Source organism: Pempheris klunzingeri, chromosome 4 (assembly GCF_042242105.1).
Source record: "Pempheris klunzingeri isolate RE-2024b chromosome 4, fPemKlu1.hap1, whole genome shotgun sequence".
NCBI classification, from domain to species: Eukaryota; Metazoa; Chordata; class Actinopteri; order Acropomatiformes; family Pempheridae; genus Pempheris; species Pempheris klunzingeri.
This window is the reverse complement of record NC_092015.1, coordinates 21317852-21341724: the sequence shown is the minus strand read 5'-3', so window position 1 is coordinate 21341724 and position 23873 is coordinate 21317852. Positions and strand designations below refer to the sequence as shown.

General features: G+C 41.7%; 1 protein-coding gene across 1 annotated transcript in view; it reads right to left on the bottom strand.

Moving 5' to 3' along the window:
* The window catches only part of igsf11 (immunoglobulin superfamily member 11), a 93839-nt gene that overhangs the window by 45253 nt on the left and 24713 nt on the right, over positions 1 to 23873 (bottom strand). The window contains exon 2 of the mRNA XM_070829614.1: positions 17674 to 17703. Within this exon, the coding sequence (XP_070685715.1) occupies positions 17674 to 17703 (30 nt within the window). The remainder of the gene's footprint in view (positions 1 to 17673; positions 17704 to 23873) is intronic.

The window sequence follows — 23873 nt, the reverse complement described above, 5'->3', positions numbered from 1 at the left end:
GTCAACCTCGTACCATTACATCCAGCCCGCCTGCTTCATTTCAGCTGAGAACCGATAAATGCAAAGACTGTAAGTGGCTTCATCTGTGTTTGAATGAGACAATGCGATACAAGGCAGTAACGTGCAGTACCGGCAGTAACGTCGGCCTCTCTAGTCCAATACACAAGGGTCATTAAACTCCAGCTGGTGATTAATTAAAAGAAATTTGATTTTCTGTCCATACCATCTTGCATGAAATAAGAGCCAATGCGGTCTAGGTTAAGTGAGCCAACTCCCCGTTAAGCTGCTATCATAACCTTCTGCTCCCACTTGGATGAGCTCATTACATTTGAGGGCTGATTAATGAAGGCAGTGTAAATCATTGGTTTTGTTACAGGGAAAATAAAATATGGCTCATCACAAGTGCACATTTTGCCGATCAAAACAAGATCTCAAATTACAAACCAGCAGAAGTTTATTTGTCTAATTGAACAAAGTCAGTAAAAGGACAGCCGTGCTTCATAGTGCTGCACACAGAATACAGACACACAGCGCTCTGCTCGTGCTCTGGAGAAGACTGCCTACATCACTGCTTTTGTCTCTGCCATCCTCCTTCCTTTCTGCTCTCCTCCGCATTTAGAAGATTTAACAGAGGAGTTCCTGAGCTTTTTTTTTTTATTTTTCAGTTGCTACCGTTAATGCTGCCAGCTTTACCTCAGGATTGAAATCTCACTTCCTGAGGTCATCACGGCAAGAGGACGAATAAAACAGCGTTCTTTCCCAAGACAGACAAATGATGATGAGAGATGAGAAGATTGATGCCACTCTCGTGTCTGGGCGGTAAATATCGAGCTAGCCAGCAGGTGGTTACCTTAATTTAGCATACACGGGGAAAAAATGGGGAAACAGCAAGCCTGGCTCTGTCCGACAGGAAAAATAAAAGGGAGGAGAGAAGGTGGGGGAAAAAAAACCCTACCAGCACCTCGAACACATGATTCCTCTGTAAATTTGTTGTCACATCTCTTTTATTAGCATCTATTTTGGTTTTGGACACAACTGTCTTCATGCTAAATTAACCAGCTGCTGGGAGAAGCTGTATATTTATCATACAGATATGAGTACAGCATCAGTCTTTTCCTCCAATTCTTAAAGAAAGTATTTCCCAAAATCTCAAGCTATTCTTTCAAATAATAACGTAATAATTCACTTCAGCTCAATTACATAATGTAATATTCTTTTTTAATTGCAACAGTTAGGCCACTTAAGAGAAGTAATATCTGATAGATAATATAATATCATGGGCATTCATTAGCTGTACTAACAGATATTCTCTGTTTAACATAAGGTCAAACTGCACTCTTTTTCTGACTTTGGATAGTTGGGAAAGATTCCCACAAAAAGAAGTATTCCTTTAAGGACTAGACAGACTGTAGAAATCATAGCCCCAGAAGGTAAAGGAAGCATATTGTATATTGTTGTAACAGTTCTCAGTCCTGTACACAGCCTAGCAACTGCACATTTCTGAGAGGTATGTGTCTGAATTTCCAGCCAGGATCCACTCGTTCTGAGATGCCGTGAACCACCCTGGGTTTCAGTCAAGTCTGAGATGTGTCTCTACACGCCAAACACTAATAGAGTTTACATCAAAGATTTCCCTCCTACTGTGACAGCCGAGCAGATAGACACACTCTCTCTCTCCCCCTCTTGCCTCCCTGTTCTCAACCTATCGCCCTTTTCCTCCCTCTTTCTCTCTCTCTATTTCCCACCTCCAGTGGTGTTGGTAGCTGGATGGAGAGTCACCTTGCTCTGCGCCCACTGGCCTGTGGCTAGATGATGATTTATAGCTGAGGAAAGCGGGGGTTTGGGAGATGAAGTTGGTGGATGGCTAGGTTTAAAATCACTTGTGGCGGTGTATGAAAGCGTAGCATGATAAATGAATGTAGTCTCTGCACGCCAATCAAAATGGTCTTCCTCCAGCATACAGTAGGTTTTAGATCCATCCAGGGGCTCTGGGCAGCTTTGTCTTCTTTTAATGATCTTTTGCTTTTCCCTCCATCCAACACACCTGTGTATTAGAGGGAGCAGGTAGGCAGCTCACTCTCCTTTAGATGGAAAAAGCCCCCAACAATCTTTGAAACAAAAACCGCACAAAGTCAGAAGGTACTATTTGTTCTTTTTGTTCATTCACACTTTGAAGAAATTAGCCACAACTTAAAATTTAGAGCATAGCAGTCCATGGGTTCAAGTGCATCTCTTTGTTTTAATGCCTTTCAGGGTAAATAGTTTGTCAGCTGACAACTGAAGCCCATTGTGTCACATCTGTGACAGAAAAAAAGATGTTGATAGTGAAAAATGGGTTGGTCTGAACAAAAAAAAGCCCTCATTTTCTTATTGTTCTGCTGAAGACGATAATGATGAGAGCATAAAGAAAGAAGTGTATGTCTGTGTAAAAATCACGATTGCTGGCATTAATGTGGAGTGTGGAGAGCAGTAGTGCACCAGGGCAGTAATGACCTGTCTTTTACCTACTCTTTATCACAAATGCCAATATAATAACTCATCTAAACGCACGTTTTTGCTGATATCATAACGAGAGCCAGGAGCAGGCTCTTGTTTAGTATGCTAATATAATTCACAAAATATGTTTATTTTATATGAATAAAATCAATGGCAGCGGGAACCCCTGTGATTTGTGGCTCTCTGTAAGGAGCTGCTCCCCACAGCTCAATGAATAACCAGGGTGCCATATAGAATACGAAACAGCATGTCTCCTGTCTCCTGGACATTTACAGTATGACAGTGGGAAGCGTTACACTGCAAAAAATACACCTCTGAGCACACCCCATAATTTAATATGAAATCTGCAACTATTTCTGTTAAACCCGACAAAATTCGACCTTTTGTGATGAGCTGTTAAACGCAAATGTGAATCTGAATGATTTCAGATTATTGTTGTTTGGTGTGCCATGCATCCTTCATCACTCCTTATGTATTTGAACCACAACAAAATGAGTGAGCAACTTGTAGTGGCCAAAACCGCCCAGCGACCAGTTGTCCATACTGTATGCATAGCGTGTGAGTCATACAACAGCAAGTCGCACGGACAGATTGCGCTCCGCTCTCCATCTGAGTCCATTCATATGTCAGTGATATCACAGCTACATATTGTTGATCTGCTCCGTCGTCTCCCAGTGAACATATTGTCCGTGGTGCAAAACTGGAAATCTGCTGATCGAGGTTCCAACAGGACATGTATTGTTTGTCAGTCATGGAGATATTTTTAACAGGAAAATGGAAACAGTGGTGTTCTTAAAGGATAAATGTGGTGATAATCTATATTTTGTACTCTTAACAAATCCCAAACTCAGCAAAAAAAGCCCAACCCTGATATATCTTATTCGTCTGGCTCCCATTGCTCAAAAACACATTAGAAATGACCATGAACACACACACTGTGATGAACTAACACTTTTGGCTTTTGGTCCTTCCATGGGATTTACTGAAAAAAAGAAAAAGATGCCAGCCTATCCTTTATCATATTATAAAGCTCCTGTTTTATAGAAGTTTGACTCTGACCCCATATTTGTTTCTCTATATAGACGTGAACCAGACACTGCTCTTCTGAAAGCACAAATTTCATTTACAATGAATGAAATAGAAGTCCAAGAATAACAACAGTCAACATGGTAACAGCAAACAACGTCAGAGGCTAAATGCGGACCGTAATAAAGGTGGGGGGTGGGGGGTGTAAACTATGCAATTAGTACATGAATTAAAACAATAAAACAATACTCTGTCCCCCCTCTAGCAAAACATGAAGCCCCACAAACAATATAATACAAGGAATGGCCCATTCAGCTTATAAGTTAAAGACACACCCAACCTAATAACACTGGGGGAAAAAACAGTCTGTCTAAAAGGGATGGAAACACATCAATACAGTGGAAGACTTTACAAAAAATATATTTTTTAAAACAAATAAATAAACAGTATACCTTTCCTTTCCTGACTGGAACACGTTTACCTCCCCCAGACATGCAGATGACTGCAAACTACATTAATAAAAACCCGTGTTAATGTTGCCATTAATGGGTCTAAAAACAGTTAAAAATATTTCTGCTTTGTTTGAGCATACCTTATTTCTTGGCTGATGCGCCTCAAGCAGTCACTCCATGCTTCACCCCCTCACCAAACATGAAACATCAAACACATGATGCATTTTTACTCATTATTTGACAAATCTTTAATTAAATACTTGGAGCGAAAAGACATATTTCACTACTGAAATTGTGCCTTTAAGCATATTTTTCATTATAAAAAGTCAGTCTACCCAATCATGCACCAAGCAAAGGCTGCTCCCTCAGGTGTGTCTCAGACTAGGAAGAAAGGCCCACCTGAGCTTCCCATCCCTTTTTTTAGAAGCTCTGCTCCTTGATTGAGTCCCACTGGTAGACTTCCTATCACCGTCCCTTCCACACAGACGTCCAATAACTCATAACGTACTGTACAGCATCCATCCATACTGCTGGCTGAATTCAACTTTTATGAGCCCCATGGACTTGGTTCTGGTTGGACTGAATCTCTATTAACAATTTGTTTTCACAATTTGCTCTCACAATTGAATCACAAACATAGTGAGAAATTGCGGTAAAGGCTATTTGCAGTTCAAGCTGAGGACGGAAAGAGCTAAATCAGTTGAGCTTGACTCTTTTTCATACTGTGTTGGTTACCCTGTTCTCCATCAGGTTATTTCGAAGCTCTACAACTGGCCCAGTTCCCTGCATGGGGCGACAATAGCGTCACCACGCAGTAATGAATCAAATTAAGTGGAATGTCAGCTAGGCTAACAGAGCTCTCCTTCTCCTCTCAGCATGAAAAGGAATAGTTTCATGGCTCCAATTTGTCTCTCCCTGCCCTCACTGGCACATATTTTTGCGTTTCATATAAAAAAAAAAAAGTGAAAAAAAATTATGCTACTGGCAAAGACATGAGAAGTAGAGTAGAGTGAAAAAATCCAATTGGAAACGTAGAATCTTTATTCATGTCTTGAGTCAGAGGTAGAAGATTTGACTGGTGTAGAGCGAAGCCTTGCCATTTGGGTTTGATGTAAATATATGCGATAACACAAATTATATCCCGGGGGGGGGGGGGGGGGGGGGGACCGCAGCTCTACCTCTCTCTTTCTTTTCCTCTCTCGTGCTTTCTCCCTCCCTCTCACATGTGAAGATTAAAGTACGTAAAAAGGTGATGTGACCGGAGAGTGATACTTTACAGTGACAGAAGAAAGGGAACGACACAGCAATATGCTGATGATATGGTGATAAGATAGACAGAAGATGAAAGTGTAAGAGGAGAAGACAGAGAGAGCAAGAAAGATGGAGCAATATTATAGAAACAGATAAATATGCACCGAGGCCCGTGTACAACAGCGCAAGTGACAGCTCTTATATGCCGTTGGTAATCAGAAAAAGGTTTTACATTTGAAGCAGCTTACTAAGGCCTCTGGATGCAGGAGGTAAACAAATCCATTTGTTTATTTGTCTGTTTCTAACCTCTAGCCTCCTTCTTTTTCACACCAGTTGCACCAAACGGCACGTAATGCAGTTATACAATTACACTAAAGAGTTGTACAGTAATTGGAGGATCACTGTGGGGAAATTCAAAAGTCTGGCAGTTTCTCACGCTGTCGTCCCGCAGGACAGAAAGTAAACCAAGAAACAGAAAATGAATTACGTCTTCCTTTATATGTTAAATAATCCTCGTCCTCTGCTAAAAGTCTGGTGTGATGGTGCCACAGAGTGGAGCTTTTATCAGCCACAACAACCTATCTTGACTTTTGGAGTACAGCGATTGTAGTTGGTTATAGCAGGTGAAATATTTAGCCTAGAGGTTTATGATCAACATTTGGACTTAGGTAGAACCTTAGATAATAAAAAAAACAATGAGATAATAATGAAAAAGAAAAGAAAATCTAACATCTATTTTTGTCCAAAGAGATGATTGACCTTTGCATGTTTTAAATGTCTCTAGTTGTAACTTATTTTCTGTGCTTCTGTCACAACTGAGCAGGACTCTTATAAAGAAGCCTATTTCGAGCTTGCCTATGAAGCATACTTCAGTACATGTGAGTATGATAACGCGACTGAGGTAAGAAGAAAGAAGCACTGGTTTTGTAATACAAATGATCAATATTCTGATTGGCGGCTGAATCCCGGATAGAAGAATCTTATGGTTTACTGAGAAAAGGAAAGCAGAGTGAGGAGACAGGGAGAGAGAGAGAGAGAGAGAGCACAGAAGAGTGGGAATGACAGAAAAAAGGAGGAGGTGAGATTATCCGCGGCTTTTCACTGTGGTTCTAATCCATACTTTACAATATTGTCGCTCTGAGCCAGAGGAGCGTAAATCTGCTGTATGACACAGTCTATATGAACACTTAGCAGACAAATGAACATGAGGGAAAGAGGATATTACACTATGGGCCGTAGTAATCTGTCTCTTGATAAGTACGTTACTAGAAGTCTATGCACACTAAGCACAACAAACATGCATGGGCACACTTACTGCTATTTCATCACAGGGGAAATGTGACTGTTCTCCAATTGCGTGTCACAATGTGACACCCTGAAAGCTAAAAATGCTGCAAATTCATGCATTTCTTCACTGCCTGAGCGAATAAGATCGTGTCATATTTTTAAATTGAAGACAAAGAACTGGGGGTTTACCACTGCAACAGCAATCACCTCCAACTGAAAAGGCCATCTGCAAATCAACCATGAATGTGGATATGTGTTCACCCTCATGCTATTACGTCCTCACAGCAAGGCTCTGTACCATTTACAAAAACAAGCGGCTCCGGCGACTGAATTTTGAAAGCACTGTGATGAGGGAGAGGTTCTATTTGCATCGCCAGTCGCAAACCAAAAGGTGTATCCAATGTCTTGGGGGCGCGGGGAGAAGATGAATAAGGGAAGCGGCATTAGACTGGCTCTATATATAGCAGGTAATCTGTCATCTCATTTTTGTCATCTCCCTTCCCCTCGTTTTTGCTTTGAGGAATGAGGGATTGATGTTCAGAAGATCAGAGGAAGTAAGGAGGGAATCTTGGAGGCTTGGAGAGAGGAGAATAAGAGGGTGAGTGTGTGTGTGTGCGCTGAGCGACTGATGACTGCTGTTTTTGGAGACCCAGTTGCAGCTGGCCGAAGTCCAAGCCAAAAAAGTTCAATTCTCACAGCTACAAGGAAAAAAGGGAAACTATACATCTAACACTTCAGTTTCAAAAGATTTCCGCTGAATCCCATCCTACACTGCAAAAATTTCATTTCTTGTCAACCTGCAACACCACTGCTGCCTGAAGTCAGATATTTCTAAAGTGGATATTGTTTGAAAATCCTGTCAGCTCTGACAGGTTAGATTCCCTGTCAGAGACAAATATGCCTTGTTCACAAGTGCGCACACACTCACACACACACACACACAATTAACCACTCCTGGAAAAATGCTGAGGGGCCTTGTGAAGCTCTTTTTGATAAGGTTTGCCTTGTGGTCACTTCAAAAGAGAGGTGAAGGAGTGGATAAAGAAGGAACAGGATGATGGAGGGAGAAAAGAGAAGGGGAGGATGGAGTAAGGAGCGAGACATGAAGCATTACATCAAGATGGGGGCAAAAGGTGGTAGACTGAATAATGGGGAAGCGTGGGGAAGATGAAAAAAAAAGTGGGTTTACTCGCTAAAAAGAAAAGACAAGGAGAGGGGTACAGACGTGTGATGGAAAAGGTAGCAGGACACACAAGGATGCAGGAACCAAACATGCTGTACACATGAAAATGTTCACGCACACCTGGGGAGATGAATCTGGAACATTAGCGAGAGGTTTGGGAGGCTGAATCTCGCCTCTCTGTGCAAGTCCCAACTAAAGCAAGTTTTTGCTGAGAGAGAATCCTCCTGCTCTCAACCCAGAAACTCTCTGATGAGTAGCTATGGTAAAGCCTGCAGGCACGCACTAATACGTATGGGAGCGAGGGGATCATTAGAATAACTCAACCATTCATAGACGGTAGACAGTTAGCTAGCTAGCTCCATCTAGAAACACTTCCCCTGAATAATTCACAGAGGTGTAAATAAAATATATCCAGTGGCCTTCACCTTAAGAAAAAAAAAGAGAGAGAAACAAGATAGCTGCTATGCTGAGTAATGAGTTCCTCTCTAGCAGATGAATTCAGATATGACATGCAAGTGGATGCGTAACGTAGAAAAAGAACTTGCCTCAAGATTCAGTTATTCACATTGATATCCAAGGAGGGAGCTGTGTTGCTTGATTTAAAACAGAATATTTCATCTATATATCTGCCTTTGATAATGACACCAAAACATGCCATCTCTCCAAACTGTTACTACCAGAGGCACACCCAAGAAGACGGGCTCAAATGCTCGACGCGAGGCAAGCAGATAGCAAGCAGGTAAAAAGGCGCAGTTTATTGTTATGCAAGACTCACAAAGACGAGGCACCAACAAACAGACACAGTCATAAATGTTGCTATCTGACTTGACTCAAAAAGTCTCAACTCTGACTTAGATTGCTGGAATGCTCAACAAAAGGTTATAAGATGATCTGGCACGGGACAGGGGAGGACGCAGACAATATATACACCAGGGGAGGGCAGTCAATCACAGGAGACGCACAAGGGCAGGAAGTCGAGGGGCCTGAAACGAGAGGGAAAAGTCCACAATAAAACCGGAAATACATGAAACACATGAACTAACTTTAACAAACTGGACTAGACATAACGCAAACCGCAAGAAAATGCGACAGCAGTGACTGCAATGATGTCCAAAAGTGCTATCATTACAAAAAACAGTATCTTAGAAACAGTGTTATCCATCGTTGGGAGCACGGCGGGTGCATAATGCACCCTTTAATTTCACCAGAGTAACCAATGATAGCAGAATGTTTAATGCTTTTCTCCTGCAGAGATTGAAAGAGTGCATTTTTTTCTGCATAATGCATGAGTGCCACAACACAACAACCCGAATCATCCTTAAAACAAATAGCCTCATAAAAATAAAAATAGCCAGTCGTCTTCACATACATGACAGAAGCCACACGGGCGGATGGAAGGTGGCAAGGACAAGAAATGCAGCACGCAGTCAGGAGAAGATGAATAGCCCACAGGTTTTTCCACGCGGTGCCACAGTGTTAACACCAGTGCAGTGATGTAGACGTCAACTGTGTGCCAGAACTACAATACAGACTGAGCAGAAATCAATACGAGCTTGAAACAATTCCTCACCGTTGCTCCTGTGATTATAACAATCGCTCCGGGTGGTTGGAGCAGGGATCATGTTGCTCCGCTGGCTCAAGGGTGCTGCTTCTGGCACACAAAAACCTTTTCATTTCCAAAAAGGTCAATCAATAAGAAACTGGTTCATTTCCCCAGGTCATCATTGTATTTCTGAAATTATGCAATAATCGTTTTTGAGCGGGTCTCGTAGGATTGTGAATCTCCCTCAGCACGTACAGTAGCAGAGCATGTAATTGTGCAATTCAAAGTTAAAAAGCAAGGAGAACAAGGTTACAGAGCTTCCAGAACTTTGGATTACAATTTACTCATCTTGCTTGTGAAACCTCTGATCCAAAAACAACTCACCAGCACTTTTATGGAACTTAAATCCGCCACTCAGAGATGTGTAGAGTATTTTTTGAGTCAGAATGAGACATGTGTCAAACAGTATTCTCCAGCCCACTGTCCGCACAGTTTTATTTCAGGACCCTGTTTTCATATCTTTGCACTCCTCTTGGTGTCCAAATGCCAAGGTTGAGAAACTTGAAAGATGTCTCCCGGTTGTGCCCTCAGAGACATGCAACTAAGGACAGCTGCTCCTCATCTTCCCTCCCTGCCCCCTCTCTTTCACTCCTTGTCTTCCTCTCTCTGTCAATCACATACAAACTTTTAACTCCCCTCTTCCAGGCCCACCTCTCCAAACTCACCATATTTCCTCTCCATCTGTTGTCTGTCCTTATGAAGCACTCATGCTCCCCTCCCCTTTCCACACACATATTTTTTTCTTTCCTTTACTTACAATGAATAATTGTTCCATTGAGGCAAATGGGTCAAGTGTGTAGTGTCAGTAGTTAGTCAGCCAGATAGGAAGGCAGACTGTGTGTGAGTGAGTGTGTGTGTGTGTGTGTGTGTGTGTGTGTGTGTGTGTGTGCGTGCGTGTGTGTGTGTGTGTGTGTGTGATATGTATCAAGAGTTTCCTAACAGCTCATATTACTCTGACACAACATTTTCTAAATTAGCCGCCCCGACTCTAACCACTGCCGGAGCCTAAGGGCCCAACCTCCCTCTCACCCGCAATGCCTCCCTCACTTAACACACACCTCAGGTTCGAACTCAAAAGATGTCTCCACGTGAAAAATGGAACACCTTAAAAAAAAACATCCACATCAGACCAAAATGATCCAAATCTCATTATAACTTCCTTATGTGTTGAAAATCTTCCCTGGATAGCTAACATACTGTGAAAATGTGGCTGTAGCTTATATTTAAATATGCATGTGTCAATGGAACAATATGGGCTAACGGATTTTAGGTTTCAGAGAGTGCGATAGCACCACAGTTACTGACCTTGGTAAAAACAAGCACCTGAATGTTGTCACTTTGTGATGGCCTATATAATGGTAAGTCCATACCAAACTGCCTCTACCCTTTGCACCTAAATCACAATTTATATCCTGCAGGTCTCCGATACTTGAAGGTGTGATGATTAATGATAGTGATGTTGACGGTAATGAGCGGAGGGACTGTAGCTCTGCCCTCTTTCTTCCGTTCCTGTGGCTGGCATCTGCCCACCATACACATGTAGAGAGAAAGTAGTCCTATCCCTGGCTGGAGGGCAGAGCAGAGATGGAGCTAACATGCATTATATTCTTGGCACATTGTGAGAGAATAGAATAGCATTTAATGTTTCCAACTATGAGAGACCTTGATACCATTGAACAAGGCCAGGCTAGCCATTTCCCTGTTTCCAGTCTTTGTGCTAAGCTAAGCTAACTGGCTGCCTGCGGTACCTTCATATTGAACAGACGGATATAAGAGTTACTTCAATATTCTGATCTTATTCTCGGCAAGAAAAACAACTAAATGGCGAAGCATTCCATTAAATGCACTGCCTGTGGTTATATTCAGATTACTGTATAGATTTTTATTTTTCGTGTAGGCCTATGTAAAGCATTGGATCACATTTCAGAATGTAAAAGACATATCTAGTGTACTAGGCGTATGTAAATAATGTCATTAAGAGGTCTTTTGTTATGCCAGCTATGAGGAAAGTCAGTGCAAGGACAGGTTAATTTAAATTGGTCATCTGATCACACCGAGAGCTTTCAATAACTAAGTGGCACGTACTGTTAATTCCAAGTGGTGTTTGTATCAACTTTCAACTTTAATAGGATTAGGATATTATAAGACACATTCTGCAGAGCTGCCTGACGAACTTTACGATGAGTTAAGAAGAGCGAGGGTCGCTTGTGCAGTCTAAGGTAAGAGTCACATGTCACACTGCGTAACCTTCTGTTGGTACAGCAGTGAGCTGCTTGGAAAGGTGCTAGCGTGTCCATCGTCATTCCACTCATACTGCTCAGCCATGACCTCTGTCTGTCTCATAAACAAAGGCTTTAGAAACGTTGTGTGTGTGTGTGTGTGTGTGTGTGTGTGTGTGTGTGTGTGTGTGTGTGTGTGTGTGTGTGTGTGTGTGTGTGTGTGTGTGCGTGCGTGTGTGTGCGTGCGTGCGTGCAGCTGTGCGGTCGCAGTGGCGGGGTCGGAGGGTCACGAGAGAGTATGAGAGGGAGTGAAAGTGAGAGAGAGATGAGTGACAGACAGTCCGGAAAGAGTCATCTTGTGGCATTTCATCGCTGCACTGGAGCCATCAGCACACATTGATGCGCCGTGATGTTAACTGTCCTCATTGCAGTATGATTTCCCAGGATACATCACATCAGAAACAAGGTGCATTATTCTACTTGACAAAGCGGCCTCTCTGTGGTGTTTACTACTGGAAACAAAGTAGTCAGCACGTACAACAGTTTCTTTTTCGGGAGCTTGTAGTGTATATAGTATGCAGTATGCAGTAATACGTCATTTTATTTGTTCCTGTATGGAATGCAAACTGTTTTTATACTCATAATATACTTATACAGTATTCTGTTGTATTTGCAAGCCTTTCAGAGACATCCTTTACAAAACTGTACAATATAACAATAATCTTTTTACATCTTACAACATCACTTAGGAGTTAAATGTTGACTTAAATCTTATCTTCGAGTCCCGTTTTTGTTAACTTCACCCTTTAAAGGGCACTCATTGAAATACTTAGAAATTCAAAATTTCAACCCTAGACCATTATTGGTAGTCTTTACAAGACTTTTTTACTTTTGTGAGTTTTTTTTTTTTAAATTAAATTTTAATTAAGGTCAATGAAGTTACCATATATGGTTTCTTGCCGGTCTGTCATGTAGCCTGTTTGTCGCTGATTGGCTTGGACAAACCTTGTAGTTCTACTGCCTCATGGTGAGGCAAGGGGCAGCATTTTGAACTCCCACTTAAATTACCAAATATGGTCCCTTGCCCGATAAAGGGTTAAACTTGGATGAAAAGTACACCATGTTTGAGATCAAGCTATTCATGCTTTTATCTCTTCTAAGATCGATTACTGCAACCGTCTGTTTGCCGGGCTCAGAGGTAAAGTTCACATCTTCATCTCCGCAGTGAGACTCCTAAGTACAACAGGGAAGATGGATCACATATCCCCCTTTGAGATTGTCCTCGCCGGAAAAACGACAGCAGTGGCTGATTGTCCCGATACTGAAAACGACATATGTTTATGTTTTCCTGACAACACACCTCTTCTAGCTGCGCGAGTGTCTGTCCTCTCTTGCATAGCACCCAAGTAGTGTGACATTGTCATCCTGATTCAACACCTTTTAGGGAGGACGCATACACTGCAGACCACGGCTCAAGTTCAATCGCTTACAGTGTAGTGGTTTCTTTTAATCATGATCACCGTGATTTCAACCGGTACAAGGTCTTAAGTGAGCTCCAATTTGTTTGCACATTTGTTTTGTTCTGAGATGCCTAAATACCCATATAGAGTACCTTTAAATCTCCACTTAAAATTAATTTATACAAATTTGCATTTTTACAGTAGGTGTTCAGCCCCGCTGATATGATATTTCTCTTTTTTCAACTCTCTTTTTCAACAATGGAAGCCTCCTCAGCCTCCTGCCACCCATGCCTGCCACCCTCTCCCTCCTAACTTCCCTATCCCTCCATTGTCCTCAGATCATATTATGTGAACTCTCATTACATGGGTGGTAATAGACTCTTCAGCACTAAGATCCTCTTTATTATCTGTCAACTGCGGACTACATCTCTAAGCTGATTAGCCAGAGCTGTCTTTTGAGCATTTCAATTAGGAGCGTTTTGAATAGTCAGGCAGATTGCATGCCTTATATTCATTACTGACATTCTTAGAGCGCTATGCGATGTTCAAATACCGTAATCCAAGAAACACATTGCAGCAGTGAGGATGAAAGAGCTACAGAATAATTTCATCGTGGTGGATTTTATATTGGACTCACAGGGAAATGGCAAAAGTAGCTATTAACAGCAATCCAAAGCAATTTACAGCCGCAGAGAGGCATGCAGTTTTAGCATAAATGGCCCAGCTGGCAATCACACTACTGTCATACACACACGTGCACGCGCACACACACACACATACACACATGGTCGCAGGCACGCACACACACACAAACACACACTCGGTGGCATTCTTGAGGTGGATGATGTTCTTAAATATTTATAATCAAATCTATGATAAAATATTAAATGCTTTAGAAAATATTTCATCATTTCAAAAATCACCATAATCATTAAATGAAACCAAAAAATGAATTAGAGGACAACTATAACCTTGAAGTAACAATCAAGATTTTCATTCAAATGAATGTCTGATAAGTCTATCAGCGAATGAGGTAACACAATGGTGAGGGAGCCCATCACTGCCAGATAAATATCCGTATTTCACAGTATAATGGAGTAAATCTGGTGTCTGGTTTGCCCTTCCTGCACTGACAGCAACTAAAACTATGGGGGAAAAAAAACCTAAGAAGCATCCTCGAAATGTTTCTGATGCGGCAGATAAAAAAGAACCTCTAACTGAATAAATAAAAACTCATGTAATCGACATAAATCATAAACACGCTACAGCAAGTGCTTGTGTTACTGTTGTCACTGCCAGAAGCTGGAGACAAAAGTTCCACACAGCAGGTTTCGGCCTCAACATGCAAAAGATTTTTTAGTAGATGTAAGGATTAGCTTTAACTGAAGTTTTCTTTGTCTATTATATAACTGTCTGCTCCCAGAGGAATGTAAAAAATTGTAAGAACTGATACAATTTGCCATTCTGAGTGGCATAAAGTGAGGCTGGCTCGTTGGGTGCCACTTAGAAAAGCTGCCTCATAAGTGCCCACAGGGCTCTGAACACCTACATGCTTAATCTCAGCGTGCGTCTGTCGCTGGTCATGTCATTTCAGAGCTCACAGAAAATATGTCCCACACAAGGGACCTGATGTCTGGGAACGAATGAAAAGAGGAAGAAGCGGAAGAGGAGGAAATTGAGAGAGAGGAGCGAATGGATGAGGTTGTGACTCCTAGTGCTAATGGATTTGGGTCAGATGACGAGGATATGATCTGCTCAGCGCTGAGGGGTGTATGCGCGTGCATGTGTATGTGCCTGTGACCTCGCATCTACATGCAGAGTGCATGGGTTTGTGATGTCATTAGCAGCCAAGCCAAAATATGATGATCTCAGGGTATTATCAGTATCTGTATAAGGTATCCGGCTTTATCAAATACCCACTTGACACAGGAGTCACCACCATGTTTTATCATTCTGTCTCTGTCCGACTCTCTCGCTTTCATACACACACACTCACACACTCACTAATCCATTCAGTCATTGTTAATCCAGCTGTGTGCCGGTACAGAGATGTGCTGTACATGGCTGACAACCATGTCACTGAGGTGCTGATGTCATACCTGTCTGTATTTTGGTTGCTAATGCTGTCAATGCTGTTGTCGCGAGCCGCTCAGGGACACGCTCAGAACATCTGATTCTATCGAGGGGAATAAACCTTGTACTCTGCCCTTCACATTATAGCAACCTGAATTTCTCCCTCTGGAGATTATCCACGTCATAAATGCATGCGCGCCTGTGGTGACTCAATCAATCAATCAAGAGCAGGTCTAGACCAAACTCTTTAATTAGAGAGAGACCCAACGATTCAGGAATTCAAAATTAAAGATTCAAGAATCCCCACATGAGCAAGCATCAGATATTATATTATATTGAGCAACAGTGGCAGGAAAAACTCCCCTTTAACGGGAAGAAACCTCGAACAGACCCAGGCTCAATGTGGACGGCTTCTGTAGGGGTCAGTGTTGGGTGGAACATGTAACTGAAGTGTTGTCGTGTTCTCAGTTGTACTCATTTGACAAAGAGCTCAGCTTCACTTAGAGCATCAGACTGAGAGAGGGAAGATGGGATACAGTCGCACACACTTGAGGATTTCTGCAGTAGTCATGTACTATTTGCCAGAGAACAACTGCAGCAGAGCAGCAGAGAGTCGAGTGCCTTTTTCCCTTGGCACGTTAGTGGTACTCGTAGAGGAAGATGAGAGCCTTCCATATTTCGAGGGAGCTTTTCCGAGCAAGCAGATGATCTTTTTTACAGTTGTGATTTCAGTCACAAGCCTCTAAACTGCTGCTGTTCTGTGAAACTGGTATCTTTTTCATATTTTATCAGGTTTGAAAATAACTGAACAATGCCTGGACCAAAAAGTGTCTTACAAAATAAAATAATGTAATCAACTTTTTATCCTTGATGGGAACACGTCTGTACCTGTACCTGATTCCTCAGGTACAGTGGTTTGCTTTGCTGAAGCACTGGAAGACACTTGAACCTGGTTGAGTGTATCTGATCAGCAAGTTACTGTACTGGTATCCTGTTAGACACAGCTTAATCCCCTCCATCGGGAAACAGTGTGAATGAGCAGGCAACTTTTAGGATGTTGTATGATTAGTCAGCACAAATTTTAAAAGTTGTTGTTTCCGGCTCTCCAGAAGCTGATTGGTGACCTAGCTTTTAGTGAATTAGTAAGTAAGTTAGTTCACTAAGGGTGGCATTGCACAGTTGATGGTTTTTGATTGGTTAGTGCTACAGATGTTTCCTTGCGATGGATTTACACATCGCTAGCCAAGACATGCCTTTAGTTTTAGTGGGGCAACCCCATTTAGTTAATCACTAGTTTGAAACTAGCTAGTGGTTACTAAGAACTTAAGAAGGACTTTACACACAAACTCAGCGATGGATTTACAAATAGCTGATGAAACCCAATCCTGAGGAGTACTTTTTACTGGTGTAGTGCATATTTAAAATGTAGCTCTTTACACGCTCAAGATAGTAGATTTTCGGAGTTTCAAACCGGAGGGTGTAGTCTGTGTTCATGAAGCCCAGATTAGGATTTGACAGCCTTTGGAGAGTGGTTGATGTGGGCGTGTGTGTGTGTGTGTGTGTGTGTGCGTGGACAGAGAGAAGGATAAAGAGAGAAACACTGAGGAGCAGAGTGTGTGCAGACATCCAGTGATTTAGAACAAGACAGACAAAAAGCAAATATTAAAGTGCGAGGAAGTCATGAGGAAGAGCTCAAGGAAAAGTGGATGGAGCCACGAGGATGGTGACGGAGATCGAGAGCTTGAGTTGGAGATTGAAGAGAGGCATCGCTATTAAAAATTGCAGTCAGGAGGGATAACAGTGAAATACAGAGAAAACATGGAGAGGAAATGCAATAGGAAATAATGCAGAGTGACAGATAGAGGGAGAGATACTGAGGACTAAAACGTAGTAGAGGAGACAGCAGATGGTGGGGATTATTCTGGACTAAAATACTCTGGGATCTACAGAGGGAAGGCCGCAGACATAAACCGTTACAGGCTCCATCTGCCAGAAATAGCCCAAAAAGAGCTGTAGGTCTACCATCACATACTGATCAAATCCTGCCTAGATGGCAAAACCAAAAATGGCTGCAACTGACATCCTAAAGAACAAAATAAATGCTCCTACCATCTTCTATTTAAGGATAGATAAAACTCTAATGTGCTTTTATTCTTGTGTTTTTAGTCAAATCAGTGGAGAGAGACATCCTGTCGAGTCATTATATAAACAAGCATTACCATCTCTCAGATGACTCACAGACAGAATATGGGACATTAACACATCAGGTTCAGTCTTTTTTTGCAGCAGGTGCATGTGTGCTGGAGTATTTCAGTAAGTGTTTGTGTGTGATTATGTCTGATACCATAAGACTTCCCTAATCCACATTTTATGTTCACTGTGATTAGGATGAACCTTCTGCAGTAACTATCTGTGTTAACATGAGTTGGTGCGCGGCGAAAACAACCACACGCTGGTGCACAAATCTCCCCAATAATGCATCTATATCCATTCACAAACACACCGAACACACGTCACTGCGGATCAGTCTAATGCCTGGTAGTCATTGTGACTCCATCAGAGAAAAAGAGAGTGAAGACAGAACAAAGAGATCTGGGAGTACGTTTTTCTTTTTTTTTCTTACCTTTCCCCGTGTGCAGATCAAACTTTGAACCTACGAGAAAAAAAAAAACAGAAGAAAACATAATTACTGCTGTGTTGTGATTGAACACAAGCGAGGCAGATTATACAACGCGCTACCACACTGATGAAGCAATTTTAAACAAAAATCGACAACATTAGCTTCTCTCTGTTGGCAGGCAGAAGCCACGCCAGGCTCAGTTCCTGTCTGCAGCTTTTCTCAATACTCCTCTGTAATTGCCTATTGAGCCATGTCACTCAAGACTTGTACTTTTTGTTCCTGCAACAGCAAGTAATTGTTAGGTGACTCCAGTCTCATCATTAGTGTTAGACTGGCACACGTATTGACTTATTTTATGTGTGTATGAGAGAGAGAGAGAGAGAGAGAGAGAGAGAGAGAGAGAGAGAAACAGTGTGTGTGTGCACATATTTGTGTTATTGACTAATTATCTACCCTGACAGGGGACAGCTAATTAAATCCGTCCCTAGCCCTGAGCATAAAGTAATTATTGCGCATGGATGTATATCCACCAAAAAAAAAACATGTCACATGTACACATACATACTGTATGATGACGATGACAAAAATTTGCAAAACAAAAAAAACAAAAAACTAATTGCAAAACCAAATTTTTGGCATCATCATCTTAATTTTCTTGTGATCATTTGTTCAAAATGGTTGGTCATCTGTCCATCAGCACATCAGCACAAACAAACTAACTTCTAACTTCTTTGTATTTTCCCTGTCCATCTTCCCTTTCTGTCTCCATTGACTTGCATCTGACTGACATGATCTTTATTGCTGATAACGCTGCAATTGGCAGCATTCAACCTATTTGATTTCTGCTTGTGGCTGAATGTGCCAGTGTGGTGGCAGCAAACGATGCTTCTCACTTTCCACTGGTACACTATTAAAGAATAAAGTCTCTTGCAGAGGTTAGGGCGAGAGCACATTAGTTACTTTGTTCCAGTGAAAACTATGGTTCATTGTTTCGGCTCCCTGCTAAAGGGGTAGTAATGCTCACTAGCCACAGAGGGCATAACAGAAAATACTTTGCAGATATGTTTGCATCATCATTTTGATACATAATAAATAATAGATTCACTGGGAATTTGAATGAATGTTTTATACGCTTCTTAGTGCCAAACTGTCCTCACCAACTCTGCCAGAGGTAAATTCCCCAAAACAACATTTTCTCCCCAATTCCCCGAACCACTCTGCCCTCAATTACTGGTTTCCAGTCTGAAGCTAATGCACTCCAACAAACCAGCTCATGTCTGCTGGATGGCAGACCTGTTCTCTGGTTGGTTTGTGTGTGTGCTAACAGATGCCCACTACATCTGCTGTCTGCTAACAGGATCTGCTCAGCGAGAGCGGTCCAGCACTGCCTGTGGATTGATCACTGACATTTTGCTAAGATACAGGGAGTGTTTGAGATTCTTTACCTTCACTTAAAGTGGTTTGAATGTTATCGTCAGTGATAAAAGCTTTTTGCCTGGATGGAGCCGTTTGACATGACTTCTCCTGGGGAACAAACATACTTTTATCTGTGTGTTTTCTATCTCTTTGCTTTCCTCCAGAAGAGCACGTTTCCAAGTCTCCAGACATCTAGTTACCACGTCAAATCGTTTGATCTGCACTGCCAGTGAATAAACTAGTTTCTAATATACTTTTCAATGTCTCTTTTCTTTAACACATAACACTGCTTCATTGTCGAACACTGTAGTTCCATTCACACAAGTGGGAAAAAAAAGAGGAGACACTGGCAACTACGATCTGTCTTCTCTGCTGAAAACCTTTGATTCTGTCAGCCTGAACAAAGACTGACCACCCAGGATACAGGAGGCCTGGAAACAACAGAGGCTGCTGTGGCATACAAATAAGCTTTACAATCTGCTACTGACACACACAGAGAAAGGGAGAGAGAGACGGAGAGAGAAAGTAAGAGAGACTTCCATGCACACGTCTGGGTTTCATACAAAAAGAAAAATGTGTGTACAAAATATATTCAATCGTATGAATCAGATGATGTGTATTTGTCCCTCTGGTGTCTACTGGACTCAAGCAAAGCCTCAGTACTGCTGTTTAATGCAAATAACATTTCATAGAGAGTTGAGCGCTTATAGTCATGCAAACATATAGTCATGCTTTTGCTCAATGGAGAATCTTATTACAACCCCCTCATGTGTGAAAAGATCAAATTCAACAGCAGCAAGTCAAACTCTCTTGAAAAACTGCCTTGTTTAGGTAAAACCCACGTTTACAAATTTGACTCCAAGCAAACCAAAGGTTCTCAATGATGCACACAAAGTAATAATCATCCATATTTTCTGCATGAGCTGGCGGTGCGGGCAGACGTGTGAGGCTGACGCTTCGCCTGGCTGATCCCTTTGGCTGATGTTCACAGGCCCATCAGCGGCAGGCCTCCACACTACCTGCCACATGCGGCTAAAGTGTTCCGCACTTGGAGACGGAGAGGAGCAATAATTTCATCAGTTGTTTAAGCAGCGGTGCCTGACCACTCGCATTTAAATAGGTCTGCCAGCTGGAGCAAAGGCTCATGGGAGAGAGAGGGAGGGGGTGCGGAAATAACCGAGAAAAACAAGTCCTGCACATGCTGTTATCTTAACAGTTAATATATTTGACATAAAGAAAATGTCCCTGCCATGTATAATAGCTTGGATGGAAGAGCAGCGCAGCACAGAATCAAAGTGAGCGCTGTAATGATGGTTGGATGCATTTTTCCTGCCACTAATATAGGAGCAATCAGTGACTATCGATGTAAAAGTTTTTTTTTTATGGATGAAAAGTGATATTTTCTGGAGTGACTGGCACCCTAGAACAGAGGAGCTAAAAAAAAATCATTCGACATGTGATCAACAAGCTATATATTTCTCTGTCTGAATGCCATCAAGCTCTTTCTTTCCTTCTCTCTAAAACAGTGTGATTAGTCACTGCATGAGTCTAGCTCAAGCAGGTTGAATTTAATCTCAACCTCTGAGGCACTTTATGGAGAATTTCAAACCATTATCCAATCCAACAATTGCCACTGCCTGCCAAAGCACCTACAAGGGAATGTCAGTTTCCATGGAGACAACCCCCCCCCCACACACACACACACACACACCTCCAATACACCACCACCACCATAAGTTAAAAAAATTGGTGAAAACCTATTGACAGACACATATCAGAAACCTTTCTTGGACTCTCTCACTGTCCTCGGCCTGTCTCTCTCCGTCTGACATCACTGTTTGTGTTCATCTATGTGTCTTTGTTCTCGGCTCCAGCATCTGCGTCTGTGTTTACCCATGGTAGTAATTGCTCATTTGCAGTTCCTTGGCAGTTTCCCTCGGACTCTGAGAGGTTGTGGTGGAATTGAATGAAAAAAAACACACATTTTACAGACAGTTATAAAGTAATTTGCTAAGTCAGGAGGATAAATGCTCCCGGTTGAGAGCAGATTGAACCTAATTCGAGAGATAACAAAAAGTAGTTTTGACAGTGGCTGTACTTGACTGTTGGAAATATGCAGGGATTAAACTGGCGTGGGGCTCAGCCTAATTTAGCGAACAAAAATCATGTTTGTTTGATCCAAAACTGGCGACAAGTGAATGATATACAAAACACTTGGCAGCCTGTGGTCAGGGCTCCGTCAGTGAGTGATCAGTTTGTGAGGAGGCAGGTCAAAATGTCAAGAATATCAATCAATCAATCAATCAATCAGTCTTTATTTATATAGCGCAAATTCATAACAGTGTCTCAAGACGCTTTCCATAAAGAGCAGGTCTAGACCTGCTAAACTATATTTAGCCAGCCATATTCAAAATACAACCGGTGTGAACCACCAGAGCCTGTATGTGTGGATACATTTTGTAAAGTGGACTTTGGGATGCTTCATCTCAGACTCTGCATATGTTCCTCCTATTGACCAAGAACGCTAAATGAAACTAACTGGAAATAGACAGACCCAAATGTTATCCAGCCACACACCACAAGCCAGAGGGACAGCTTTTTTTTAACATGAGTGTGTCTGGAGTAAAATTTGCTATAAAAATGTGTGTGGTTCAAATGCTGAGAGCTTTTGTCAGGCAGATATTTGAACCGTTTGAAAGAACGATAGCGGAGTACGAGGTAGAGCTTCAAAAGTAAGCCTATTGAACGACGACAGAAATGACTGCGTGCTGTTTTCAGCCCCGAAGCCTGGTCACACATAGCCACTTCATACAGTTTCATTGTATTCTCAACTGTATACTGCTGGGAAACAGACTGGGTACGTGTATCATCTGTACAGAAACAATAAAACAGGTCTGAATCCTTTTTTTTTTTTTTTTTTTATGGCTTTAAAAAAGAAGAGAATGAGTCACTAGATAAAACGTTCATCTAAAAGCTGTCCTGTTATTCAGTTTTATAAATTCAGTGTGCAACTTATTACTGTATCACTTGTGAGTTTGCTACCCTTAAAGATTAAAAACCATAAAAACATGCCACTCTGACAATAATTTGATGTAAGCCAATTACCATTAATTCCATTCTACTACTAATAATAATACCGATGATCGAGCGTCTATTTGCACCCAGGTGCAATGACCGCTATTCAACTATCTACACCCAGTCAGGCCATGTAGTATAAAGAGCAGTCAGAGATGGATGTGGTGGCTGAAAGTTCAGATTCGGGGGGGGGGTTATGGTAGACCCCCACTGTGCACTCCACTGGCAGGCTTTTCTTTGACTTTTTTTTATCTTTTATGAAGTCCCCACACAGCAGCAAGATCAATAATACGTGTCTCTAAATAGACAGGCACTGCTCGCAATGTACACACATGGCACAGCGGCAGTAACTTCATTGTTTATTTAAAACTGTCAGTGTGGCATTGTGATCTTACAATGGCCTCGTTAACCTCAGCGCTTCTCTGCGCAGCAAACAGGTAAGCTCTTCCACACAGATTACAAGTTGATACAGTGAAATCATTGGAGAACAGGATGAATCCAGCACCATCAAAGCCTTCAGTACATTTTGATTTTCAGCAGAACTTCAGAATATCATTTCCGCCGGAGAATCTCTTTTTTTTTCTGGTCTATCAAATGGATTTTTCACATGGAGGTTTAGTTTTGCTGCTTAAAAGCAATAATATCTGCAGTAGTAGCATTACTGAGAACATGGAATTTACCTAATCCCTTAAAAAATAAGGCAACAGATAGTAGACCCAATGATGAAAACACAATGTATTCTACTAAGCCAATGAGTTGCTCTATTGTGGTCTATTTTTACACATGAACAGGAATTTCAGTGTTTTTTTTTAAAACCATAAATTCAAGCAAAACAAAAACTGGCTGTGTGTGTGGGTATTGGCCTATATATTTGGGGTTGTTGTATCATTGTCTGCTAGGACTTCAAAGAGCTTAATATAGAAGGCTTGTGAACATTTAAAATAAAAATGAAAATCCCAATTTAACCCCTGCTGCGCCGCCCAAGTGGCAAAAAAAAAAAAAAAAAAAAACACAGTTCATGAGGGTTTAAATGAGGCAGACAGTCACAAATTGATGCTTTCATCTAACCAATTAAGTCCTGGAATCCAGGAACCTATCCACTGCAATAACACACATCGCTCCTGTCCCATGAACAACAGAAACAGTAAAATAGAGCACAATTACCACATGGAACATCTCCAGTCATTGCACACGCAATGACACACGCATGTTCATATTGCGATCGAGGTGGAGAAACTGCAGCTCAAAAAGCCGAGATAAGCATGAGGTCAGAAAGACTTCTGACATGAATTCATGTATACACAGAAATCTTCTAAGAGCCTAAATCAAACCAGCTTAGAACACACCACGTTTTTATAGTCACGTCCGAGCTACGCACTTACTCTCCCTCTGTAGAATAATGACGTGAATTTACGCACCTCTTTGTTCTTCCTCCAAGAGGATAAAGACGCCAACAAAACAAATCACTCTGGGGCACCTTCAGTTTTGGACACTATTTGAGCACTATTTGGAAAATTATTGCTTAGAGTTCTGCCAGAAGTGAGTGTAAAGGTAAAGATTTGATCTTGATAACCATCAGCTATTATTAAAAATCACTTGTATACAGTGTTTTTTTGTTTTCCTAGTTCACCACACTCGCAGATCTTCTTCTATCTCAGTGAACAGAACTGAAGAGTAAATGAAGAATACTCCTCAGTAGACGGTGAAGAAAT